General features: G+C 40.5%; 1 protein-coding gene across 2 annotated transcripts; it reads right to left on the bottom strand.

The window, feature by feature from the left end:
- On the bottom strand, positions 1-26,342 carry SGSM3 (small G protein signaling modulator 3). Of its 2 annotated transcripts, none has more exons than XM_053469792.1 (22): positions 26,203-26,342; positions 15,012-15,191; positions 14,224-14,309; positions 13,753-13,819; positions 13,401-13,609; positions 12,980-13,087; positions 12,698-12,841; positions 12,406-12,601; positions 12,069-12,214; positions 11,603-11,830; positions 10,101-10,155; positions 9,454-9,581; positions 8,987-9,142; positions 7,771-7,825; positions 6,722-6,771; positions 6,339-6,491; positions 4,195-4,265; positions 2,730-2,778; positions 2,220-2,305; positions 1,857-1,979; positions 916-976; positions 1-367 (listed from the first exon to the last, which is right to left on the bottom strand). In XM_053469792.1, the coding sequence occupies exons 2-22, from the start codon at positions 15,016-15,018 to the stop codon at positions 284-286; spliced, it is 2,262 nt and encodes a 753-aa protein (XP_053325767.1). In that variant the 5' UTR covers positions 15,019-15,191; positions 26,203-26,342; the 3' UTR covers positions 1-283. The 2 variants fall into 2 exon arrangements, with proteins under 2 accessions (XP_053325767.1, XP_053325766.1); XM_053469791.1 differs by lacking the exon at positions 26,203-26,342 and adding an exon at positions 20,341-20,469.
- Between the last annotated feature and the right edge of the window lie 1,189 nt (positions 26,343-27,531).

Below are 27,531 nucleotides of genomic sequence, written 5' to 3'. Positions count from 1 at the left end.
TTCCCTTCAGATAAACTCCCTGTGGAACAAGACAACAAAGTAATGAAAAAAGTTGAATCCATGACAAAAAATGCTGTTATCTTCCTCCACTTGGTCCTCCATTTCTTGTATCACACCATTTTACATTCATATTGGAGTGTTACTCCAAAGCAAGGGCGTATTAATAGTAGACTAATTTTGGGAACTCTTGGCAGTAGAACATGGAATAGAAAAGTGCATTTTGGAGTTCAGTAAGGCTCTAGAAGTCAGTACGGCAAGACTTGGAGCACAAGGGTGACAACTGTCATCCATCAATGTCCCAGCTGAAAAGGTGATGTTTTACCAACATATCTTGTACCCCTTCCTTTAACGGTCTCTTCTCTTTGTCCTGGAAAAATACAAAACAGTTGTGGATGCAGCGATTAGTCATTCATAACCAAGTAAACAGGGAAATATTAAACCTGTATATCATTATGTGATCATATTATATCGTTCCATTTATATGCTAATTATAAGCATTACAATTTACAATTTATTTAGATGCCTAGCATTTCATCATCAATTAGTGTTTGATTTAATAACATCAAGGCACAACATTTTATAGTGAACATTCACCATACTGTATACTCTCTGAGGTTGATTTACTAAGTTAGGCTTATGGCAGATGAGGTGAAAAGTGCAGCTCTTATGAAGGGTCAATCTTTGTTTGGCTCTGTATGATGGGTAAATTGGGATTTCCTAAAAGTTGAATGACGTAGGGTCATTGCATTACATAGGGTCATCTCATCTATTCTTGGAGAAACTTGCCAGGGCCGACCCTTCATAATGCATAAAGAAGTCAGTGATTTGAAACTGCAACTCTCAAGCAAACTCATGCTTTAGTGACCATGTCTTACAATAGCCTAATCAGTTCCATTGACCTTTATTTACACATACCTCTTTTTTCACAGGAAGCTCCCAATCTGGAGATAAACTAAAGGCAAATTTTGAAAGAACCCTAGGGAAATAAGAAAATTATTAGTTTTACCCTTCACATAGATTTCACTTTTAGATAAAATTTGACTCACCTCCACTCTAAACAGTCAGAAGTTGTAATACATCCCTCCCCCCCATCACATTTAACATACTTCTCCTCCCATACCCCAAATATATTGACATTTATATAACAATTACCATGAAACACCACTCTTTACATATAAACATGGCAATGGTAAACAGACTCCCTACTGTTGCCGATCTCCCACATAAACGTGTAGACCTTACTACTGACCAGTGGTGGAACTACGGGGGTCGTGACTGCGACCGGGCCCTGGAGTTCTGCCAGTCAGGGGGGCCCAAGGGGTGCCGAGCGGTCGTTTTCAGCAACCGCTCGGCGCCCTTCTGTCTCCTCTGCTCCCTGCCACCGCCTGCCTCAGCGCTGCCCCGACTGCAGCGGTGGGAGCGTGAGGCGTTTGTCTCGGGTGCCGGCACTTCACGCTGAGCGCCGGCTTATGACGTCATATGAAGCTGTGTGCACCGCGGCAGAGCAGCGAGACAGAGGCCTCGCGCCCCCACCACAGGACTGCATGGTAAGTGACCTACAAAGGGGGGTAAGGGAGAGGGTAGATAGTGAGAAGGGGGGAAGGGAGAGGGTAGATAGTGAGAAGGGGGGGTAGGGAGAGGGTAGATAGTGAGAAGGGGGGGAGAGGGGGTAGATAGCCTGAGAATGGGGGGAGAGGGGGCCCTTAACAGATTCTCGCACCGGGGCCCTGAGGCTTCTAGTTAAGCCCCTGCTACTGACTGTATTTGCCTCTAAATATGTCTACTCCAGGACTCCAGATACTTTTGCCCGGGCCATATGGCACTGATGCCCACATAGAATGATGAGGCTTGCATACCTTAGCTCACACTTGATCTGAACCCAACCCGGACTCCTGAGGAAAGACCAGGGCTGGTACCACTTCTCCACCGTCTGTAAGCTGGAACATAGAACTTCAAGCCACAAGTGGATCACCTGTTCACTATATCAAGACAAAAGTTTTGACACTAAGAAGGTAAAAAAAATATATATATATAAAATGAAGAGCTGGATATGTGCTAAAACAACTAAAATACTGAACTTCCACTCCTCCACACTTCTTGAGCTGAGGCAAAAGTTATGCATTTCCAGCTATAGCAGAGCTGCTATTATGTGAAAACTTAGAGAGCCTTAGATTGTTCAGTGCTGAGTGAAAAGTAATGATATTATGGAGTGCACTTACTTGAGTCCAATGCAAATGAGCGAACGCAGTTTGACATCCATTTGTGCATGTGCGGTATCATGACTGACATTCACAGACTGAACCCCCTAACAAGGATAGAATTAGAAGAATCAAACAATGCAGCAAAGCATACATTAATAATAAAATAAAAAAGCAGCATCTGTATAATTGGGAAACCAAGTGATACTTATGATGTCATTATACAAGCCTTATTACTTCAAATGAAGGTCCATCAGGTCTGTTAACAAAAGAACATGGGTGTTCTCAGTAGCACTATATGAAGCCATACCCAAAGACTGCATTTTTGTTTTTCAGCGACCCAGCTCACCCTCTTTCCTGCTCCCTCCTCAGTTACCCCTGTAGTAGCTTCCTGTCCTACATCCATGACATCAAAGTAGGGACTACAAATGCTGACATATTGTTATGACATAGAAAGATTATCAAAGGCGAAAAACAAGTAAAAAGAGTGTTGTTTCTTTAACGATCAAAGACTGATAAAGGTATACCTACTCGATACAATAACTCCTCTGGAGTCAACACTTTGCCATCCTCATCTAACCTGCAAGAGACAAAATATAAAAGGTTTACAAGGCAGAGGCTCACCAGGAGTTCTTAGATGAGCTGTTGTAAAGGGTTAATTTCCTGTCCATTTTTTATGCTTTGCCACAGATGGATTAAATTACTTTTCAAGACATGTCCTAGAATATACAGACAAGACAGGGCAGCAATAAAGAATTTACAAGTTACTTCCTTATAATGCAGCATATAAAATATTGTTTCAATATATATAAAGATGTGCCAGCAAACGTGAACGAGAAGTTGGAATCCTACCAACCAGACCATGATTATTCCAGCCCTGCTTAAAGGATTCCACAGCCTCGGTTACAGGCTTCAATGAAAAGCCACAATGCACCTCAGTTTCCCTGTGTGTGCTACTGAAAGTGCAGACCAAGACAAAGGATCGCATTGTTGCTTTAAAAGCATAGCAGCTACTATTCAGGTAAAATGGCACGGCAGCTGGTCTCCATTGACCCTTTACGTTCTGGTTACTCTTATAGTCCTACATTCACACAGCAAGGTGATATTTGGTTTACCAAATAATGACGAAAAGAAAAAAATGGCAGCATATCATGTGAATAAGCCAAGACTTATTTGAGCATTTTCTTTATTTTTTTTTTATCTATAATCTTCTATAACCTACCCAGTGCTTGTTCATCATTTAACATGTTAATACATTTCCTAACTGCACTCCTTGATTTGGCCTAAATGCATTAAGTTACTGACAGATCGTGCCTTCTTGTTGTTCTAGGGCACACATTCTTCCTGATTTGAACAAAGACTGATAATCACTGTTTTGAAAGACCCTCTCACATGATCAAAAGCAACTCACTTACATAATACATTAAATATTTATCCACGTGTTTACTAAATTGCCATACTTAACATTGGTTAAATTAAAATGACTAAAGATGTTTCCACGCTTCTGCTTCGTTTGGGGGATATCTGGGTGAAAAAGGTATTCTGAATCCTGACTAACTAACCTCCAACTAACCTGCATCATGAAACTTCTATGCACTTCCACACTAAGCATGGACAAAATATCCAGACTGAACATTATGAAAACCGTCACGATAATGAGCCATTGGCAAGCAGCTAGTGGCCCACATGTGGAGGCTACCTTATAAAGTCTATGGCATTGCTCTCAGATCACAATAGAACTTTTGAAAAGTCCAGTCTCTACTCATTAACATTTTTATTATATATATTATATATATAGCAGCATCATATTCTGCAGCCCTGTACAATGGGTTCCATAGAGAAAAGGCTGTAAACTTTAGTTAAGTAACCCATAATTATTACTATTATAGGATGTAGAACACCTTGTCCAAATATCTGTAAGAAACATGTTTACATCCTGCTTACGGTTGCCAAAACATAATCCATTTGTAAGACATGTAAAACTTGTATGTGATACCTGTAGGTCTTGCACAAGACAAGGCGTGAATACACAGAGTCAAAGTCTCTCTCCACTTCACGACTAGCAGCCTACGAAAAAGAAAAGAAATAGTAAGAAGGGCTAATTTTCGGCAGAAGAATCTGCTATGCAGTTCACTGCACGGACATTAGTTAGGGCAAATTAGTTTATTTTTACACATACTACAGTGTTTAAAGTTCCTTTTCCACCTACTCTGCTGAATTTAATTTATTACTATTAAGGCAGCATAAGAAACATCAATTGATGGAACAGTCAAATTTTGTCATGTGAAATGTTGCTGTATTCATATTTTTGATAGGTTGTTACTATGGAAACTGATGATAAAGAAGTAAGATATGCAATGGCAGTATATTGTCTTTTTTGGCCTAAGGGTTATGATGGCATAGGCTGTTACTGCACATCTCCCATTCTGGGAAATATGTTGCAAGCAAAACACAAAAATAAAGGACCTGCATTACATAGGGAAAAAAAGGAAAAGGTAAAAAAAACACGGGTGGATGGAAAATAATATTTCATATATAAAAAAAAACCCCAAAACTAAACTTTTCTATTTTTGTTTTCAGGTATGGTATTGTCAAGCCGATGAATGTGTTAATCTCTCATGATCAAGATTGCTAAAGACCTTACAAATGACTCTAGCAATGTTCTCTGGAAACCTGGCCAGACCCATTACCAAAACGATTGCCCAAGCAGGATAGCTTTAAAGGGGGCCGGATATCCTGCCTCCGGGGCCATAGAGCTGCACAGAGGACACAGTGCGTTCACCGCTCTATCATAAACATGCTTATTTCATACTTATTTTCATACTATACATGCATACGTATAAAATAAACGCGTTTCTCGGGCTGACAGTGTGAGCTTCGTACAGCCACATACAATTAATAAACTTTATTGCCACATCTTAATATAAAATTAAGAAAGTAGTTTAGTAATGTGCATCTCCTTACCATATCAGGTATAGAAAAGGGTTTACAATGTAAATCATTAATGTGCCATCATTCCATCGGACGTTTTTTACTCAAATTAAATATCATTTAATAGGTTCTGTCTTTGGGCTCTAAACTGAGCTCACAGCAGTTTCTATACCGTGCTCACAACAGGGCTGCACAACTACCATCCTTGAGGAAACAAGTAGGCCCCAATTTTTGGATATCATGGCATATGGACAGGCCGCTCATTCAAAAGTTAATTAAACTGAGGAAAAGATTACACAGGGCCTGTTTGTGACCCCGTGGACTGGAGTTGTGGACCTCTGGCTTGCAGTTGACTTTTTATTATACTAATAGTCCAGGGGCTCCTAAACTCTCTTTTAGTGCATTAAAGACCCTGATGGTTGGTAGCCATAAACCCCTTCATAGCCACATCCTAGCCTGGAGACTGGCCACTCTCACATGGATGTTAAATTCTCTGAGAATTATGGATCTGATAAAGTTAAACTTAATGCAGAGACATGTCCCTATGTGTGCCTAATTTTTTTTTGTTTAAAGGCTGTGGGGTGTATTCACTCAATGTTTTTTCCCCATGTGAGCCAAGATGTTGCTGCATGAGCTATCTTGGAGAGTCCTGTTAGGGACTACATTTAAAAAGCATATTGCTTTAATAAGAAATGTTTAAAATAATAAAATGTTCACTTGCTGGTGGTTGAAGGAATACAAGAGTCCCCATTGTCCTTGTGAGAACAATTTGCTCTCTCAACCTTCCCTACTTATTACAAGTAACTGGGGAAAAGCAGTGAGGTAAAGAGGAGGAAGCACCAGATGTAGCCACTAGCTTATATGGTGCACACAAACATACATACACATTTATACAAAAAAACAAACCACATGCATGAAGGAGTCCATGCCTCTGATAGCATCCCTTCAGGCAGAACAAAAAAGCAACAAATAGAACTAAATAACTAAGGGTTTGCCACCAGATTTACAATGAGGTATCTGTCAATGCAAATGTTGGCACCAACACAAATCAGCGGCCCTTCTTCATCATAACAAATCAGTCTAGTTATCCTGCTTCGCAAACAGTTGCCCATCTAGTGAACCACAACTAACACAACTCAATGAAACTGGCATGCTACACGTTGGTTTAACATCAAGTATTACTTGGAGGTATATGGACAGAGATCTTACCTCCTCTATAAATAACCACGGGTGGCAAGGTCCTCCTAACAGGGATGGCTTCTTCAGGCCGTGTTCAAAGATTGCCTTGATGCTAGGACACAACGTTCCCCTGACCAGATCGGTAATACCTTCAGTAACTGAGTCATCCCCAGCAACTGAATACTGTTTAAAGAACATAGTCAACATTTAATGTCAAATATGTGGAATAATGACATTCTAAGCTTTTACAAGACCCTGACATTCATTAGGTTTACACAAAGTGAAACTTTCAGCTTTATGAACTGTTGGCATAATTAAATTTTTTCTGTCAATGGCTGGATGGCCTTCAAAGTTGTTTTACCACTGGAAGTACTGCATTTTTTTTTGTTAAAATGCTTTAAAACATATCTTACCTCTTTACTCCTTTCATCAAGAATCTCAACAAACTTAGCAGGAAACCAACCTGAAAAGCAAAACAAACACAGGACATGTATATTAAAAAAATAAAGGCATGTGTTATTTGGGACAAGGTAAGTTAGTCATAGATATCTAGTCTAAGACAAACTGCACATCTGATCATATGACAGAGGTAAAAATATCCCAAAGCCCCTAAAAACATTTGCTTTTTCAATATTTACCATTACGAAACAAATAGTAAAAATAAAGAAAAATTAATAATTTTCTAAAAGCCCCACCCCTATTTATTTAGCATATACATAGACTGCAAATGGAGCCAATGCCGGTCATACTACAATAACACCTGATTTTCTGCTTGGTAGTAGGGTCTGATCTCAGCAGATCAGCTGGAAGCACACTGGCACCTTCACTTCTCTCCCGTTTAATGGAATCTAGTGCATTTAATATTAAACATGCAGCTCAGGAACAAATTGGCAGGCTCCCCTATACTACAAAGATGTTTTTCTGGAGATGTATGAAAGTAATGGCTGGCTCCTGGGGTTTCGGTTTAATATTTTATTAGACTTTATAGTTGTACTCCTTCCTTGCTCTTCAAACAATCAAAAAAGGTCCTATCTGTCTGGCTCCCATGTTCTGCAAAGATTTTCATGCCCCAAGGCACACCCAAATAATACAATCACAGCAGAATGCATTGTTCCCATATTCTAAAGTGAAATGTGGAGGATTTGCGGGAGTAAACATGGACAAAGCAGTAGGTCGCTGCCAGCTATAGTTTATAAGAATAGTTTGCCACCTTGGCAGGAGAAACCAGAATTATTATTTTTTTGTTTGCCAGCTTGTATTTGATATGGTCTGTTTAATACATGACAAGTTAAACACAAAGCTGGGGTACTTCCTAATTGGTAGACTAATCTCCAGAGCAGGGTAACAGAAAGAGGACAGAGGAGGGAGACAAGATGAGCTCAGGAGCCAGAGAAAAAGAGTAGCAGAAGTAAATAAGTAGAAAATGACTCAGAGTATTTGTTCATCTCATTTCATGTCTTACCTCGGAGTCCATTCAGTTCCCCCACCCAGCAGTGTTCATCTTTCTGGGAAATGATCTAAAGGAAAACAAAGCAAAAAACAAAATTATGTTCAAGGGAAACTAACACCATTCTGTTATATAATTTTGTTATTTATCTATGTTTGTAAGGAATATGTAATTTGACCCAAAAAGTCAGAGAAATAGTAATTTTATAATGTATTTTATGTTTCTTGCAACAAATCGCCTATTTAAGAAGCTAGTTCTGGAGACTCTTGGAGATCGGAGCACAGCACATGATTGCATCACACGCAACACAGGGCGTGCCGTAATTGCGCAAACATTGACACACACACACAAATATATAAATCTGTATCAACTATCATTAAGCATATATTGTGGCAAAAATAGTAAAATGCGCCTCTTTGCTGCAGTATTCTGGCTTCAGGTATGGTATTGGAATGTCAGCTCAAGATAGTACTCAGTGTCTCAAGTCAGGCAAGGAAGGGCAACACAAAACTATAGCAAACAATGGATTTCCTGTAAATCGCTCTGGGAAAACAGAAACTAATGAACAAACTTGTGTACATGGACCAAAAACGATTTGGACACATTTTTTGTTTCCTGCCCTTCTGGTTCAGACATAATTCGGAGAATTTAAAAACGGAATTTGATGTCCCTCACTCTCATTCTTACTCTCCCACACTCACTCTCATGGCCTCTCCCAAACACTCCCTACCTTCTCCTCTGATTACATTTGTGTCCCGGTCTCCTTTTCCACAGCTCAGCTTCTTCTCCTGTCTATTTTCTTCATCCACTTCTTCCCAGTATCAGGAGTAACCAGGCCTCCCGAAACGCTTCCAGGAAAGGGCAGAGAAAGAGAGGTGCCGAAACGCCCCAGGAGGCCTGGTTAATGGAGCTCATACCGGGTAGAAGTGGATGAAGAAAGAAGACAGAAGAGCAAGAAGAGGCAAGACAAGAAGCAGAGCTTTGGAAAAGGAGACAGGTACACGGTTGGAGAAGGTAGCAAGACTTATGGACAATGTGAGAGTGAGAGCAACAGAATACAAATTAAAATTTGCAGCTCTCTGCTTTGTTTTCATTTGTTTCATTGGGGGGTCTCTCTTCTTTTTTTAGACATTTGTACAAATAAACATGGAGTTTTCCCGTTTGGGAAGGCTGCATTCAGTTACTGGCCTCATGAAAAACTACCGTCCTCAAACGTATAGCTAGATGTTACCGTTATTATATCATTCTTTCGGAATCCAAGCTCATCGTCATCGTGCCGCTCGAAGTCCAGCAATGCTTTAGCCCTTCGGCGCCTGCTTCTAGAGCAGGAAACATAGTTCTCATGGTCTCGTTGATGGCTCTCCATAGAGTAATCAGGAGTCATGTCCTGAAAGTAAAGATAAAGATTCAAAAAATCTACATGCGTAAAGCTATGACAACAACAGTTAACCTTTAAAATTAAGGAAAAACTAGATTGTATGAGTGAGAAATTGTTGTAATTTATTGCACTGGCCTGAACAGAGGCCCCTTCAACTGAGAAATAAAGCTATGATTTGCAGTTTGTGAAAACCTTATAATTACAACAGTTTCATTCAAAAGTGATATGTTTGAGAACAGTGGGTCTTATAGTCAGACCAATGCAGCAACTGAGGGATCTACCACACAAAAGACAAATAGAAGGGTTTTATTCCGACTCACGATGCTGCAGTTCTTGGGGTCGGTGCACTGAAAATGTCGAGCAACCTGCAGGATGGCCTCACGCAGATCTGCTACCAGTGCGGTCTGCTTGATGTTCTTGGACTTCAGGGCCTCAAACTCATCATCACCTGCAAAAGACAAGCATGTTTAAGAACATTCACAGTTGGAAGTAATGAGATAATCCCATGAAGTCAGATAATGTGAATAACACCCTTTACTGCTGTTCAACTGCCCCTCTCTCTCTCTTGCTCAAACATGGCCAGAGACGTGTATTTCTGGCTTTGACTACACCATGTTTTAGAGCATGACCCAAGACAGTGGCAGCATATCTCGGGGGGGGGGCAGTGGCAGCATATCTCGGGGGGGGACAGTGGCAGCATATCTCGAGGGGGGGGGAGGACAGTGGTAGCATATCTCGGGGAGGGAGGACAGTGGCAGCATATCTCGGGGGGGGGGGACAGAGTGGCAGCATGTTTTTTTTTGGTGCTTTTTTAAAGAAAAAAACTTTCTTTCAAAAAGCACCAAACGTTTAGGGTGCGGCCTATATACGGGGGCGGCCTATATCTGAGCCAATACGGTATTATTGTGTATAAAAAGATCCTCAAACATTGGTGAGTCAATCATTTCAAGAATGAACCATCACTTACCAAATAATAACGTGGTGATCCCAGATTTCCTGCGCTGACTCTGTCTCCTCATAATCTAATAAACAAAATAATAAAAAAAGCGTTTTTTTCCCCTGGCACACAAAAGAGCAATATTAAGCGCTTTAACATAAGATTAGGTACTATTAAAAATAAGAATTATTTGTTGGTAAGCAGTATTGTTTTCCAAAAAGACTAGATACATTGCATTTTATCCAACTGATGTAGCACTCAGACAATCTTGTCTTACTGGTTCTGCATTGAAAGACAAGTGAATGGAGGTGCTCTAATTAAGATACCCTCTATCAATTTAGGCCAAAATCGAGCTCATCAAAACAGGAGCTGTGTCTGCCAACATTCTCCAGACAAGCAGTGACGCTCACTCAATGGTAGCAACTGGTAACTTCTAACCAAAATACTCTCACAATTAGTGGTGCTTCTTAAAAATATATTTTTTTTTATTCTTTATGGTAGCACTTTGAATTAGATGTAGCATCTGGAATGGAAGAGAAAACTATTTCTAATTCTTTTTAAAGCAATAAGTGTTTTTGGCATGGCACATCAATGACAAATAACTGGTCAAACAGAACAACATGTGTTCCAGAGATATACTATATGTATACATCCCTAATTTTATGTTGGCACACATTTATCTATTTTAATATTGAACATGGGAAGAATTGTCCAAGGTACACGTGCATAAATTCTTAACAAATCTGCACATTTCCACAACATTGTTTTCTAAATAATACATGCAGAACCCAAACATGGCTTATACTGTTGAAAGAGTCCGATGGAAACTCCTAAAGTTTAAAAATCCCAACCACCCCATGCAAGCAAGAAAGCATCAATAAACCATACAATCCTCAAACAAGCAAGGGAATCCAAAACTAGTTTCTATGCATTTGTATGGTAAAAAACCATCAACAATCCGCTACAAATGTGCACTTCCCCAAAAAAACTGAATTAAAATACAACTAAATTGTTATTCTCCAGCTAACATCATCCAATCTGCCCTGAGACAGGCAATTACACAAGTCACAAATATAGCTGAACTGCTTGCCCTGGGCAAATGGATACTATATACGCGCGGATGCGCATATCCGACTCATGTCCCTATGTTAGGATGCTTGTGACTACAGTCTCTGGTATAGGCCTGACAATGTAGGGATAACACAGTATGACGAACAACCTGTCCCATTGTACCGCCTGTTTGTTCTGTTTCTGTCTTTGTCTTTAAAAGACCAGTGCCGAACAAGTTATCTGGGTTGCAACCTTTTAAGTGCAAACATCTTTGGGGAACAAATATGTATTCATTTCACTTTGTTTTAACAGTGTAAACATACATCCTACATTTACTGTGTGATTAATGGTGTTGCGTAAGAAAAGAGAATGCAGGCTTAGAAATCTTAGCAAGAGAATTAAAAAAAGGAAAAAAACATTAATCGTACCGGTTAGCTATGAGACGGAACATTCTAACACACTCGCCGTGGAGTATTACTCACCTTTGAAAGATTAGTTACAGCAGCAGTCGTGTTTAGCAGCTGCCCCTGATCTGCAATGAGGTACGCCAGGTGTTTGCGTCTCTGGGCCTCAATCATGACCTCTGTAAGAGTCCCCGATATCATCATGGCCTCTCTCAGGAGAATATCTGGCTCTTCTATCTGAGATGGGATGTCTGAGAGAGTGTTAAAGATAGAAGCAGAGTTCTCAGACTGAATTAGCTCTTCCTCCTGCAGGGAAGAAAATAGGGTAAAATTACAAACATTGCCAAGATGAACAGTTCTACCTGCATTGGTCTTATTCTAAAAGTTTTCTGAAACCTTTATGATAGTGAGTTACTGTTAGACATTATTATTAGAGGGTAATGGTCACTTAGCACTACTGCTCACATAGGGATATAAACGGAGATCCCCTTAGGCATGTGTATCAAGTTGAAAATACTACAGTCTTTGGGGATGTCCCGATTACCTTCATTTTCAGCATGCCCAGGGTGGTTTGGAAGAGGACCAGAGAGCCTTGATAGAAGAACACATCCCAGATCCTTAACAGGAGCTTAATATGAACAACACTGGCAAATGCAGTGAGGAACCAGTGTAGCGTTATGAGAGACAGTTCTACATGTATGGGAGACAGAAAACCTCATAAGTGACCAATGAGATGCAGAAAGCAGAAACAAAATGGCAAAAGAATCATGGTGGGAATATGACAATAATGCAAATAAATGCAACTTCTGCACAAGCCAAATGCCAGAGGTGACCAATCTGTTTTATGGAACAGGTGCTGAATACATAAAGGAGAATCTCACCAATATCATGTTCTTGTAGTAGCTTATCCAGACGTGGGAGATACTGTACAATAAGGTGCCTCAATACCCGCTGGTCTGTTTGCACACCAAGTAGTGTGGTGCTAAAGTAAGAGGCTGGCACCAAGTCCTCTACAATGGCACTCATCATCCAGAATGCATCCTCTTCTTCTAAGAAGAGCAGCAAGCAAGCAGCCACCTGCCAAAGGGGCAACAGAAAAACAGGCTGAGAAACAGAACAAAATGAATAACCAAAAGATGCTCGGTGATCGCTCATTCATTTTGACAGACTTACCATGCCAGTGCCTTGGCAATACCCAATATCTGGATACAACCATGCCAGTCCACGCAAGACTCTCCTGAGTCTAGGAACACCTACACTTTGTAGGTTAGAGAAACAGGCATTGCTGGGCATAGTCCGAAGCAAATCCTTCTCAATCTTGAAGCAAAAGATATGTTAAATTAAAAACAAAACAAAAAAACACCTTAGCGGCCATTGGCCCCAATCACAATATGACTGAATCAACTATGTATTTTAGAGACAGTAGCAGGTTACAGCCTCTAAGAGCAAGAGTACCTGTTTAGCTGCCAGAGTCTCATCGTTGGAACTGTTCCTCACAATGTCTCTGTACGTCATTTCAGAATTCCTCTTTTTCTGCAGGGCACCTGAAAGTCTCATCCACAGCTGTGAAAGAAATTGGAGCAATTACCAAAGTAAGGTTTTCTTTTGTTTCTCTAAGTAAAATGCAGTAAATCAAACATGCATGATGTGGCTGTGGGCAGCTGAATTCCATCACCCTCTTAATGGCGGATCAATTTTCAGCATCATCGTACAAGTAAAAAGTAAAAGGATATTTTCTCATCTTGGAGAACAACGTCTAAGTATCTCATCTCTGGGTCCAGCATATTTTTATTCACAACATTAACATGGGCATTAAAAAATGTGTACTTAAAGTATGCTGAGTACAGAAAATACTAGGAATTTACAGAATATATACCTGTGGCCTCATACTGTGGGGGATTCCTGCCAGGACAAGTAATCGCAGCTTGTCCGAATGTGGGAGTGTGACATCAATCTTGTCCCAAGTTAGGTCTCCCACATCGTGATTGTGCGTGAACTCCAAGTGGGCCTGCCACTTCAGCCTTTGTTGAGGATCCTCAGTGAGTGGAATACCCAACAGCTTACTGGAATTAGGCTCTGCACCATCTATAACAATGAGTTAAAACACTTTAGAAGTACTATAACTGATGGATGAAGAGAGTGGGTAATGAAGTGAGGAAGAAAGGGGGGTGTAGTAGTGAACGTTTTTAAGAAGAACTACCAAAAAACCCGATATCCATTATGCTTACCTTCCTTATCCACTCGGAAGCCAAACTCGTCATATCGGAATTCAGGCTGTTCCACGGTTTTCTCCTTCTGCAAAAATGAATTAGAAGTTTGCGAGGACTCTCTGCACAGATGGATACTTTACATATAAGCTGTAAGAAGTCTAACTTTCTATCTCAAAACAGTTGAAGTTTATTCAATTAAGGCAAGTGAATCTGTAGTAAAGTGTGACAGGAGGCCATTGATGGGTTTACATCTCAAGAGCACCTACGCATAACTATGACAGGGGCCACCAGCCATCCCATTCAAAAGTGAAATATTGTATGTACATGGAAAAAGGAAGACTGGGATGGCAATCCATAAACATACGGTGATGCATAGGTGTGGGGGCATCCCTGGCAGCATAATAACTGCTTCAAATCAACAAAGAGAAATCAAAACAGTCTCCAACACGATGCAGTGCAAGTACCAGAAGTTTTTGTGCAGGTTATTACCTGGGTGTACTTGGCAAGTATGTCCTGTGGCCACATACTGGCCGTGAGGGCAGAGAATGGACCTCCAGGAGATGGAGTATAGCTCCCTGAATAGAAGGGGGAAGAAAAAGCAAAAAGGTTTTAAAAAACACAGGTAAAATTTGAACTGCTCATGCAAATGCAAATGGTTTTAGGTCATATTAATTATTTTTAAAAGTAAAGGCTGTGTCAACAGCCACCGAGCGCATGTAATCGCATAACATACACCTACTTCCACCACTGGCAACTGGCCACCATGGCCTTTGAAACAAAAACGTTATATATCTTGTTTGTAGCACACTAATGAACACACGATACTGATATGCCACTTCCAGAATTAATGCATTAATCTTTAGATTTAGTCAGTTTGTAAAAAGTTGGTTCTCTTTCATATTTATTGATCACATTACATACAATGGTGCCTTTAATAATTACTAACACATACACCACACATACATATGGTGATAAACAGAGATAGAGAATTGACTCTACATCGTGTTTAATGGTAGCAGGAGAAGAACTGAAATTATATTTGACATTTCCCTTCTAATCTTTCGAATTTGATCTTAACACAGTTCTCTGGCAAACATTGACTCCCTCTGTGCTCCTGATGAACTCTCATGGTGCTTAGTCTGAGGCTCCACACCAGCCTCACAGGATAGCTTCATCTCAGCCCTGAAACCCCATGGTGCGCATTGCTTCTCTCATTAAGGCTCAAACTGTTACAGATGAACTATATGTGCAAACTTAACACGTAACAAGAGCCTTACCAGACATGGTGCCAGTCGGAACGCTGATAGCTCAGGATGAATATCTCTTGGTGTGATCAGCAAGCAGTACAGGTGAGCGTTTCAGGAGGCTGTCCCAACCTCAGGAGAAATACTGGAGGTGAACATGAGGCGTGGAGCTGGCATGAATATCTATCAAACAGTTGTACATAGAAGCAGGACCTGTGGGGGAACACAAACCTTTTAACGTTGATGAATGCTCATAAATTTGCAATCCTACCAGCTCTGTTGTGGTTTTATTGTATATCACCCTTAGGACTGTTTCTCTTGGGAGAGCTCGCTCATTGCAATGCGGCTCTACGTTAAGAACTGCTCGGTAATACAGTACCTGGAAAACATCGCCTCATACAGCTGAAATTAATCTTGACAATGATCTTTACAATTTTATTCAAGCTTACATTTCAATAAAAAACTCAATTATCCAAGTCAGCTGCAGGCATTACACTGCTAGAATGTGAGCTTTAATGGCAAGGATGGACAGTTTTAAAGCTTTACATACATTCGGGGTGATTTACTAAAGTGATTCTGGCACAAAATTTAAAAGCTATCTTGTCATAGCAACCAAGAGAAACTGCTCCTTAGTTTTTATGGTGCGAAGGCCTCAGATCACATCTAAGATAAAACCAGAACTGACTACTAAAATGTACCCATCACGTGTTACTATTTTTGTTTTTAAGTAATTTTGCCAGGTCTGGAATCACATTTGCCTTCAACAAATGCACAAACAAGCATTGTATTTTCCCCGGATCCCTTTTTGACGACTTTGTCTAAACAACAGTTTAGGGTAAATCAAATTTTATTGTCTTTAACATTTTCAGGGAATGGTACAGAAAGGAAAAAATGGGGGGGGGTAATCACAGTAAATTACAGAAGTAGCTTGCAACATATCAGTGTGCAGGAGAAAAGGCAATGATAATCCATGAGAATAAACATTCGGTAAAAACGGATCATGGGGCTAGGCATAGGTCCGACAGATAAAAAAAACGTGTGGTAAATGAGGAATCCTAAGGTACATAGGAGAGAAAATATACACACGAAAACAGCAGATCTTGTCGATACCATGTAGCAGTTTAACCTGATAAACAACAGTTTATGTTTGATAGTTTGGTCTAATCAGTGCAGACATGGTTACATTTCCACCACACTCCCAGAAAAGGAGAAAGTCTAAGAAACACAACACAGTCACCGTGGTATGGCCAACAGTAAAGACACACATCATGTTTACATGATAGGATCAATTCTGATTGGGTGATGTTCAGCTGCCTCGCATATCTATTATAGGCAAACGGCTACTTTGCCACAAAAAAATCCCCTGGTATCATCCTACCTCCTTTCTGCAGAGAGAACATTACACTCCAATTTTCTAATAAATTACCTAGCATTTGTTCCGTATTTAAACAATTCGGCTCAAGTGAGATTTTGCTTCATACACCCCCCCGAAGGGTGAGGTTTAAGAAAAGTGGGCTGATTATTTTAAGCCACTACCAAAGTAAGCTGATCTGGTCTCTTACACGAACAGGTACAGCCGGTTCATACCTAATCTCAGTCAAGATGCCACTAAAGCCTGCAGCATGAACCTTCTCCCAGGTGCAGGACCCTGAAGCCGTCTTGGGGGAATGGACAGGCTGACATAACGGCAAAATCTCAAACCTCGTTTGGTTTTTGATCAGTGTGCATAAAGGGAAATGCCTCTTTGCTGTAGAAAGTAAAGTACATCTTTGTAGATACCTAGTTGATATACACACGGTATAGACGTAAAACTGATCATTACAATATTTAAGGGGCACCCCAGCCATCATATGCACTTTAATGCACGTGATAGCTGCGTGGTCCCTTTAAATATTTTCTCTCTCTAAATGCATAGGGAGGAGTTCTACAGATTCCTCTCAAACGCATTTACCCCTTTTCCATCTAAATGCAAGCAGGCGATGCATTCGGCTGAATGCTTTGATCCCACTGCGCATGTGTAAAAATCTCCTATGGATCCCAATGGGAGCACTTTCCTGCTGCTGATTGACAGCTTCATTTAGTGGCAAGATTTGTCATGGAGAAAGAAAGCTTTTGCAGCATAGATGCATGTTGTGTTTCAGTTAAGCTCTTTATTTTCTTTTTTTCAGTTTGGAAGAATACATATTAAAGTACTCACATAGTACTTTAATATACATTCTTCTAAAATGGACTACCCCTTTAATTTAGGGAGATCAGTGAAATTAACTCACATCATCAGTGACAATAAGTAAAGCAAGTTAGCCAAAGCGAAACAATGTATGTTTACTTAAAAATCACAAAAAAGCAAGGTCAGTTCCATTTTCCCAAGACAAGACGTCCTCGTTATTTTTGTAGCGTGTTCCCTGCATTACTTTACTCTGTACAAAGAGTGTCTGCACTATGATATGCATTAGGCAGAGATCCTCACTTGAACAAGCCAAGCCGGCCTTGCGTATTTCATTTTGAACGACGGTATCGTTTTATTTTACTTCAGCTGCTACCTTCATGTATTTTCACATAAAACCGAACCTTTTTAATCAGTAACTTACTTCTTAAAAAGTATTTCACAATAATGTAAAAACCGATTCCATGTCCTCCTTAGAACAAGACTTGACTGATCCCAGGATCAGCAGCTTTGTATTCTTCTGCTGTACATTGATCTCTAAGAGAGTTTCTCTGTTGCTCTTTCCTCCCTCTATTCAGACCCCAGTGCCCATGCACAGCGCTCCCATGGATTTTAGTTTGGGATGCTTTCCTGCCACCGACTATGGCAACTGCAAGGCTGCAGCTTCTACCTCAGGCAGGCATTAAGATTTCCTTTGAAGTTGCAGCCTAAAAGGCGGAAATGGTGATGGCCAAGCACTACCATACAAAAGAGCTTGGTATTTAATGCTTCCCCCATACGATTTTAAGAAGCTTCATAGTAGTAGAGCAAATAGAAAGTGTACCATGGCTGCTTATTATATCTCACTTTCTAGGTGCCTATTTACATAGAAAGCCTGTAGCATTTTAACCCACGTAATGGACATTCTCTAAGCTGCTGAGTAAAGAGTGGCTCATCCATGCCAGTATACGTTGGTTCAATCTGTGCTGAAGAATATGATGGTTCTTTATGGACTAGTAGTGTATTATGGCACGTGTGTAACAGACTCTGCTTCCCAGCTTTACTTGCTTGCGCACACTGCAGCAGAGATCATATGCCATTAAAAACCCTCCGGGAATCGCAGACATAAAGGCGCTCTGAATAATGTTTCTATAGTTCATAGTACTTTTGGCAACAATGGAGGTTTTGTGCTCCTTCTGTAACCTATTGTAGACTTAATAACAGTATTATAGACTGCATTATTACTAGAATAACACAGAAGGGGAGTAAAACTACACGCTGCATGTTATCCTGTGTGTACTATTGGGGCAATTCATTCTTCACTTTGCAATGTACCACAAAAAGTGTAATCGCTTTGGTTGGCTTTAGAACACCTATCTTTCAGTAACACAATGTTCTGAGGCAGCTTGGGTTGAAAATCCGGGACAGTTGGGAGATATGAAAAAGGGGCCAGGAGCATCCCGTACATTGTCTATTTCTGGAACCTAAAAAATAATAGCAGCTGCTGAACCGGCCCCATAAAGAGGTAAAATAGGAGAGCTAAAGTACTTATTGCAAAATAGAGTGTTTGGTAGGGAATGGGTTAAAAAACAATACAATAAAGCTAGAAAACCCAGCTATGAAGGGGTCAAACTGGTTTTTCTTGATGGCCCGCAATCTCCTTAGAAACATGCTTGTAAGCAGACAGGGAAGGAGGTGTAGGAGATATAAACCAGAAGCTAATCAGCCCACGTTTATCTCCTGTCCTGTGGCTTGTACCAGCGAAGCTTTAGCCATGATTACAAACAAGAAAAATATACCATGGTAGCTCATAGCGGAACAAATCAACAACAGGGGGGGGGGTACAAAATATTTTTCAGGATGATATAATGTTAAAAAAGGCAAAAAAAAACCAAAAGCAGCGCAGTAACTTTTTGAAAATCCCCAAAGCCCACTCAAATAAATCTCCCAAATATGTATGTTTTTACATACATGGTACACAACATATGAAGGGGTAGGCACACAAAGGGTTTATTTGCCACAATATTACCAAAAAAAAACCAAACAATCTGAAAGCCATTTCCTTATGCCTTATTAGTGTGCCTCCTTTGGAGGATTACAACCTGGTGATCGTCAACATCATTCTGGCCAAGAGCTCAGGTGCCTTTTTTCTTAAAAGTATATATTTATAAAAGTTGTGTTTGCCTAGAGATAGATCACCGACTGGGATACAGGCACTCTTTTAAAGTAACCATAGAAACCAAACGTACCATTAATAAGAACAGTTATTAATCTAAATTAGCAGCGGTCTCTGTTAATAATGATGTCAATAGATGGCCCTCTACAACGGGCACACAATAAGTAATTCATTGTACGCATTTAGACAGGAGAACAAAAGGTTATGTGGGTCTTGTTCACATAAGCTTACAATCTAAAAGACAAACTTACGGTGTAAAATGATAAAGAACAAATTAAGCATGCAAAGTCAGGTTGCTAGTAATATGTGAGCGATGGGACATTGACTGGTTATGCTTTGCAGCACTTTTCAGAATACAGGACACAGGAGGGGAGAATAGGTTATAATATTATATATAATTACTAAATATATTTTTTCAGAGAGAGAGCTGTATTTTTGGAATTACCATACTAATATTAAAACAATATATCAAAAGAGATCGTTCTATAAAACCAGGATCACCAGTAATGTGGTTCTGCCAATACATGTAATTAGTATGATCAGTGACATGTAAGAGTAAGGCAGGGCTGAGTGGCGCTGCGTCCCTGCCTCTGCTAGCACACGCAGATGAACCATCCAAGTGTAAAGCAGGTGACGTGTCACTAGAACTCATTCGGAAACTCAGACGTGAAACAGCGCAGCCAAGTAGTACCCAAGAAGAGTGCCGGACTGTGGCTGCCATTTGCCCAGCTGTCCTGGGTCACACTGGCCTCCTTGTTACCATCTTCTGGACTGACTTTATCTAACAGCTGTCACAATGCGTTTTTATTACCAAGTAACTACACGTCTGGTCAGCTGTCAAATCAGACGAAAATCACAAAGCAGCAGCAGATGGGAACACTTTGCCCACAGAGCTAGCAATCTAATCTCTGTTAGAAGACGACACAGAAAGAGCAACGAACATGCCACAGGAGCACATGAACACACGGCTCAAAATCTTTCACAGACTTGACAAAGCCCTTAATTGTATGGAAGGTGCTGAAAGAGGGTCTCTCCATGCTCACCTTTGGAGGGTAATCTCCTAGAAGGATGCTTCCTGTTGGGTAGTCCGAGCCCACTTTCCCCTCCGCAGTTCAATAACACAGGATCGCATTCCCTTAGCTGCACATCCTGCTGCGGGAGCTCCTAATATTTACTCTCCTCCCCCTTCTTGCCTTACAGAAAACCGGCAGCTCTTCGTCAAACCCTTTGAGTGCTAGACCAGCATGTTCCAAACACGCTATCTCCAGAACGCAACGGCCAATGCTCTAGAACGTACCGATTCATTGCGGAGCTTGTACAGCTAAAGCCCCTTATTTCAATGTACTTGCTTATTCCAACTAACCAGCATTTAATCTTTTCTTACGCGTTGATATCATTTTTATATTCATATAACCCAATTTATGTCATCTGATTAGAGCACCTGACGATATCACCTGTGGGAAAGCATGCCACCGACGATCCGGAAAGACCTAGCCATAAGTTAACCAGATATAAAGAACCACGAGGTATGTTTTTGAACACAATACACTACTATGTGTTGCGTTAAAAGGAATTATGGTCCAATTGAGATAAGGCGTTAAAGGCTGAACAGGTGCTGGAAAAACTGTCAAAGACCTGCGAACTTTCTGACAGCAAATAGACACACAAAAGGAAGGAAATTAAATTCTGTTCAAACACCACCTGTCAGGACCAGCATGTCCCTCCTTCTCACACCCCTCCCTGAGGCAACTTATTTGTAGTTTAACCAGTCCGCAGCAAAAGCCGCCTTTGGCAAACCTCAAAAAGTTATAGTATTGCTTTACAGATCATTTCCAAGACCTGCCCTGCTTGAAACGTGTTGCTTTGTATTCTCAATCCAGCCCATACTAGCTATACCCGAGTAAAATTAAGCAAAACAGGTAAATACAGAGAGGAATGTGAGGAAGACAGGGTAAGAGTGACGGTTACAAAGGATTTTATTTTCTTAGGTAGAAGTGCCTGGCACATTATGGCTGTTCTAAGTAAGCGAAAAGGAATATTTTATTGAAAATATATATATAGATTTTTTTTATTATTATTATTATTATTTTAAATGGCAACTTTGTGAAAGTTTTTTTCTGGCTGTTTTTTTCACGTACTCTTGTAAAGCATAGCGGGCACTATTATGTTAACATTACATTTATTTATATAGCACAAGCAGATTCTGTAAAACAATTTAAAATTACACACAACTGGTACAAAAGGAGAAGAGGACCCTGCTCTGGAGAGCTTACAATCTAGTCGATTCTAGGGATAGGAGGGATATTCTAAAAAGATAAAATTAGAGCACTTAACACAACAATTAAAAATGTTAAGTAATATTCCAAAAGTTTGGTTAATAATATTCAGCTACTATAAGAACTAGCCACAAAAACGGCTTATTTTTGCTATGGAGTGGCCTTTTTGTCATTTTAAAAGAAGGAGCCTACTTGCCATTCAGGGTACCGAGGCTTGGAGTCGCTCCTATTGCTTGTGAACATTTGTTCTTGCCAAAAATATAAGAGCTAAATTAACACAATTCTTCCTTTCTGTGTATAAATACGACCATGACATCATCACAATGCAGTAGATCAGTAGATGTTGTAAACCCCCAAATTCCTTTACCGTTTCTCAAAAGGTATTTCCCAACCCTGCACCTCGAAGGCTTTTTTGGTGTTAAACGTCATGTATTGTAAATGTTATGGACTAAAAATGTGCTCCCATATAAAAGCCTCGCGGCAGCGCAAAACTTTCCACTGTTCCTATACTACACAAAAAAGCACTAGAACATTCTAGAACATTACATTGTAGCTTTACTTCACTTCTATGGAAATAGTGGGGCTGTTCCTTTAGCACACTAGATGGTGCGTACACGGCGTCACAATTAAGTTGAGGAAACCAAGAACATTCTAAGCAGCTGTTCAAAAGCCTTGCTCCTCCGTCCGGCAGGGTCAAACAAACACATTGAATAGATATGAAGTGAGTACATGGTCTTCTCGTTTAATACGCAGAAAAAGACACGTTTAAATGGAAACTGCAATTCAAGATTGTTACTTTCCTGTTTAATTAAGACAAACATCGTTAAGGGGTTTATATGAGAGTTAAAAGACTGGTGGAGTCTTCTTAAAAATAGTTGCATCCTCGCAAAGAAGGTGGGTTAGGGATCTAAATATCCGATACTGGATACGAAACATTTCTGATTCCACTAATAAAAGAAAGAATAACGAAGGGTTGTGGTGATATATCTATGAATTGAGAATTATCAAGGACATTCTCGGTACAATGGGGGTATAGATACCAAGTCACAGATCGGGTAACAACATAGTCAGAAACCCACATTTTGGGCCATTATAGACCTGCAACATACATATATACATACATATATATACATATATATATATATATATATATATATATATATATATATATATATATATATATATACACACATGCATGCATACATACACACACACACACCTCTCCCAGTGGAACTATTTAAGCCTCTAGTTATTGCTGCTTTTTTGTTGTTTTAGCATTTTACCGAAACTTAAAACCTGCAGGGTTATTTCTTGATATCATTTACATGATCTAAACCTATGATCCATGAACTTCCATTCATACTTTCACAAAGCATGTATTCTTCATCTGGACTCCGCTGTACAGCTGAATTCAGTTGCTAGAACTTGTCCATAGCAGTCCATAGCGACTGTTTTTGTTATATATATGAAGAGTCCTCAAATTGGATTTCATTGAATAAACCTTATTGTCACTTGTACTTTTATACAGCATTGAATGTCGTATTTTGTTTCTCTGGTTGTTAACAGTAATAACTATACTCCACTCAAGCGGCGGTGGGGGATGCCTTCAGCCAGATCAGGCTTCCCCAAAACAGAGAGAAACGGATCAGCAGCTTCAGAAATGATTAGAAAAATATTAAAATATAAGCATATGGGAGCAAGGCATGGCTAGAACTAGATCATCAGACACTGCTACCAAGCCACCTGCCCACCTAATACTAGATGTAAAAAATCCACAAACACATTAAAATGTATATTCATGCTCATAAAAACATAAAAATAGCAGATTATGTTCTGTGGAGAAAGCCCATCACCCTCAGCCAGACTGATGAGGGTAATGGGAGTTTTAGTCCATGAAAATAGGTGCACCAGATGAGCAAAGGATGCATACACGAGAAGATGTGTTTTTTTTGTAATTTGTTTTTTTACTTAAACGTTTTTCTTTGGCATATTTTGGCATTTCACTATATATTTTATGAGCACCTACCCTGGCCTGCGGACTGTCCTGTTGGGAGATGAGCGCGTGATGCAATGTGTCCTATAGCTTCCAGAAAAAAAGCTAACCAAAGTGAAAATAATAACCACAGAAAATTGATATTATGGCTGATTCTGGCAGAGATTGGCAGTCAAATGGCTGCATTTCAAGTGCCTTAATGTTCCTGGTATATATACTTTGTGGGGTATTTATTGGGGGTTTTTTATGTTCATGAATACTGTTAAAAGCAGGAATACAAACTATACAGCAATGTATATCTTCTAATATGGGAATTCTCTAGGCATAAGGTACGGGATTAAACAATTATTTGTGAGTAGGGTTTGGCCATTCAGCAGTACCAAGAATGATCTCTACTGCTGCATTACTAAGCGTTCAATTCAGGAAAGGAAGTGGAACAGCAGCTTTAATAGTAAAACCTATGAATAAATCATCTCATTGTGCAGCGCTGCCTCATACGATCACAATATATCAAAATAATAATAATAATAATAACTACTTGGGTCAAAAATCTTTCCACGCTCCACCTATTATCTTCATTTTGTTAAATGTAAAGACACAGCTACCGAACACATAGAAACTCATGCAAAAAAAACCAAAACAATACAAACTAATACACAAACTGTTTATATTTGGTGTAAAGAAACGTATTTCTGTGCTGCCGCATTGTTGCAATATCCTTGTTTCCTCCTAACGCTAAAGATTTTGGACAGGATATCCCTTTGTGGAATCGCAGGATTATCAGCCGTAACCGCTGGCCAGACCTGTCGCCCCACTGATCAGAGATCGCACCTGTTTGTTTTTAGAACAGATTTAATTTATCCCCCCCCTCCGCCGCTCCACTACTTAGCAATTCATCCTGAAAAAATAACGGAGCAATCACCATAGCAACTAAACAAATGCCCCTACTCATTGCTCCATTTGTGAAACTTTGCACTGTATTCTTGTGCATTTCAAAAAAAAAAAATAGAAAAAAGAAATGTCGGACATAAATATTTCTTTATCTTCTGTCCGCTGATCCTAACAGTAGCTTCGCGGGTTTTCGGAATGGGCTCAACGGTGGATCTTTGAAATAAATGAACCCCAAACTTTTTATCCAACCTTTGTTCCGATTCGCTACAAAAAGAGGCAAAAGACTTGGTAACAGCGCTAGCTGTGCAGGTTAGCGGGTGCGCGGGTTATATTTAGGGCATTTACATAACATTTCTCCGGCCGCGCATTAACATGAAGCGATCTACGCGGTAAGTTTATGCGGTAATAAGGAAAGAAAAAAATCATCTTATGAATGCTTTTGGAATTTTTTTAAAATAAAATAAAAAAATTAAATGGAATGTCGGCAGGAAATGAAATTCTAATTAAATTCAATGCGTTCCAGCTTCCAGGTAACAGCGTGGATCTGAAGATTCAATCGCATGATGACTCCTTATAATATATGACGGATCGGTGCGGCTTTGAAAGGGTTTCCATAAACCAGGGACAGACGGCATTAGATGTGAGTCACAGTCGCACGTCAAGAGGAGACCGTTCCTGCGTCACACGTCAGAGAGAGAGAGAGGTCCTATGAACACAATGTGCAGGAGCAGATGCTGCTTTCCTTAATGGGGGGGGGGGGCATTAATCCTGTCAATGGCCTGCAACACATCACTAGGCAACTGCAGCCCTGCTGAATCCATTAGGAAAGGTATTCGTAGTTAGCTGGCCGTGTGTGACACGGTAATGTCAGACATACCACAGATGAGCAAAACCCGTCTCAGAAGGCAGGTAAACCTCCCACCTCGCAAAAGGTTTTAACGGGAAATTACGACTCGCAGCAGAAGGACTCGTACTTAATATTAATACTTAATATAACAAGCGGCTTTCAGTTGCCATCATTTGCCGTCTGCCTCATCCGGCCTTTCACAGGAGACCCCCCATACAGGCTGTCCACATCAGGCCCTCCACACACAGCCTGTCCACGTCAGACCCTCCATACACAGCCTGTTTATGTGGGCAAACCAACATCAGTCACTATCAGCTCTCTCACTCACATGCCACGAGAGCGCCACTATCAGCTCTCTTACTCAGATGCCACGAGAGCGCCACTATCAGCTCTCTTACTAACATCCTACGAGGGCCACTATCAGCTCTCTTACTAACATCCTACGAGGGCCACTATCAGCTCTCTTACTAACATCCTATAAGCGCCACTATCAGCTCTCTTACCAACATGCCACGAAAGCGCCACTATCAGCTGGGTCACTGGCAGCATGTGTGACTCTGTGATGCCATGATTTATTTATACAATTACCAAAAGGGGGAAAAAACTTTTCTGTAGATCTCTGTCTGTACAGAATAACATTTCCCCAGACAGGAGGACAACACCTTCCATAACAACCCCCCAATGCCCAGCAATGCACTGATCACAATGCACACCCTTCTGGCACTGAATGGGTTACGCACAATGCCCCCAGCTGAATGCAGATGCAGCCCTCTCTGCCTGTCTCTCTGTCTGTCTGTCTGTCTGTATCTCTCTCGGTGTCCACATAGCGCTCTAACTAGCTTCTACATATATCACCGCTATGGATTTATCCCTCCACCATCGGCCAGCACAGTATTACCTGTCATCTCGCCGTGCCCGCCATTCATTCAGGTTGGAAGCATCTCTCCGCACCTCTTACTCGTGCATGTCTAATGCCCCGGATGTTTGCACGAGACCCCCTGGCAGTACCCGTCTCTCTAACAGCTGAGTCGTTCTCCCAGTCGATCGCAGTCTCTCCACTAGCACCAGACAGGCGCTTCGTGCGTCATCAGTGCGCATGCGCGGAACACATTAGCCGGCTGTACCGGCATCATCGCCAAGGCCTCCGCCAGGCATGCAAAGCATTGTGGGACTAAAGATGCTGTTGTCTTTTTAACTCTTGTACCTAATCAAAATTCTAGCAACAATAGGTAATTAACAAGCAGATACAAACACAGATGTCAAAACCATACATGTTGGATAAGCTTTGGATTACTTTTATTGAGGGAATATGGCAATCTAGATAATTCTAATTAGTGGTCATGAGGGTATTATGAGAAAACACAGTCTGCTTAGCCAGGGGCATACCTAGAGTATGTGGCACCCCCTTAAAAATGTAAAGACACCTCTGCCCCTGAAACAGCCTGTACCACCTTTTCTCCTGAAACAGTCTGCCTGTGCCACCTCTGCCCCTTAACAGCCTGCCTGTCCTATTTCTGCCCCTAAATGCATTCATTCATTCACTCATTCCTTCATTCACCCTGCTGCACCCCTTACATCATCTGCGTATTTCACTGATCCGGGGTCATGCACATGTCTATACACACTGTGTGAAGAAACCAGGGGAAGTAGTAACATTGGTGGGAAAATAGAGTTTTTTCACAAAGTGCGCTGGTGCCACAGAGGTAAGCAGCAGGCCTGTGTTAGGCGGCAGGGCAAGTCCCAGACAGCATTACCTGGACTGGCAGTGGGAAAGAAGTGAAAGTGGCTAAACACTGTTCAATTTATAGCGCTATGTTTTATTAATAGAATCAGATTAAAAACACATTTTCAAAGAGCTGTATATTATGTATGTGTACTAGCTCTGTTACCTTAGCTTAACCTACTAGACAAACACCCTGACTCCTTATCATATTGCGTGTGGGAAACAAAACAACTGTTCATTGTTAACCCCTTAAGGACCGGGCTGTTTTTTATTTTTTGTATCCTTCGTGACCAAAGCTGTTTTAACACTTTTGCGGTGCTCATGTTTTGCTGTAATTTTCTCCTCTCCTATTTAGTGAACCCACATAAGATATATATTGTTGGTTTTTTTTTCAGGACAAGAAGTGCTTTGTTCAGATACCATTTTTTGATCATATCTAATTTCCTATAAAAACAATAAAATATAAGAAAATTTAAAAAGCACTTTTTCTCAATTTTATTTGAA

Source organism: Spea bombifrons, chromosome 6, assembly GCF_027358695.1.
Source record: "Spea bombifrons isolate aSpeBom1 chromosome 6, aSpeBom1.2.pri, whole genome shotgun sequence".
NCBI lineage: Eukaryota > Metazoa > Chordata > Amphibia > Anura > Pelobatidae > Spea > Spea bombifrons.
The sequence above is the reverse complement of the archived record's forward strand: the minus strand, read 5'-3'. Positions and strand labels throughout refer to the sequence as shown.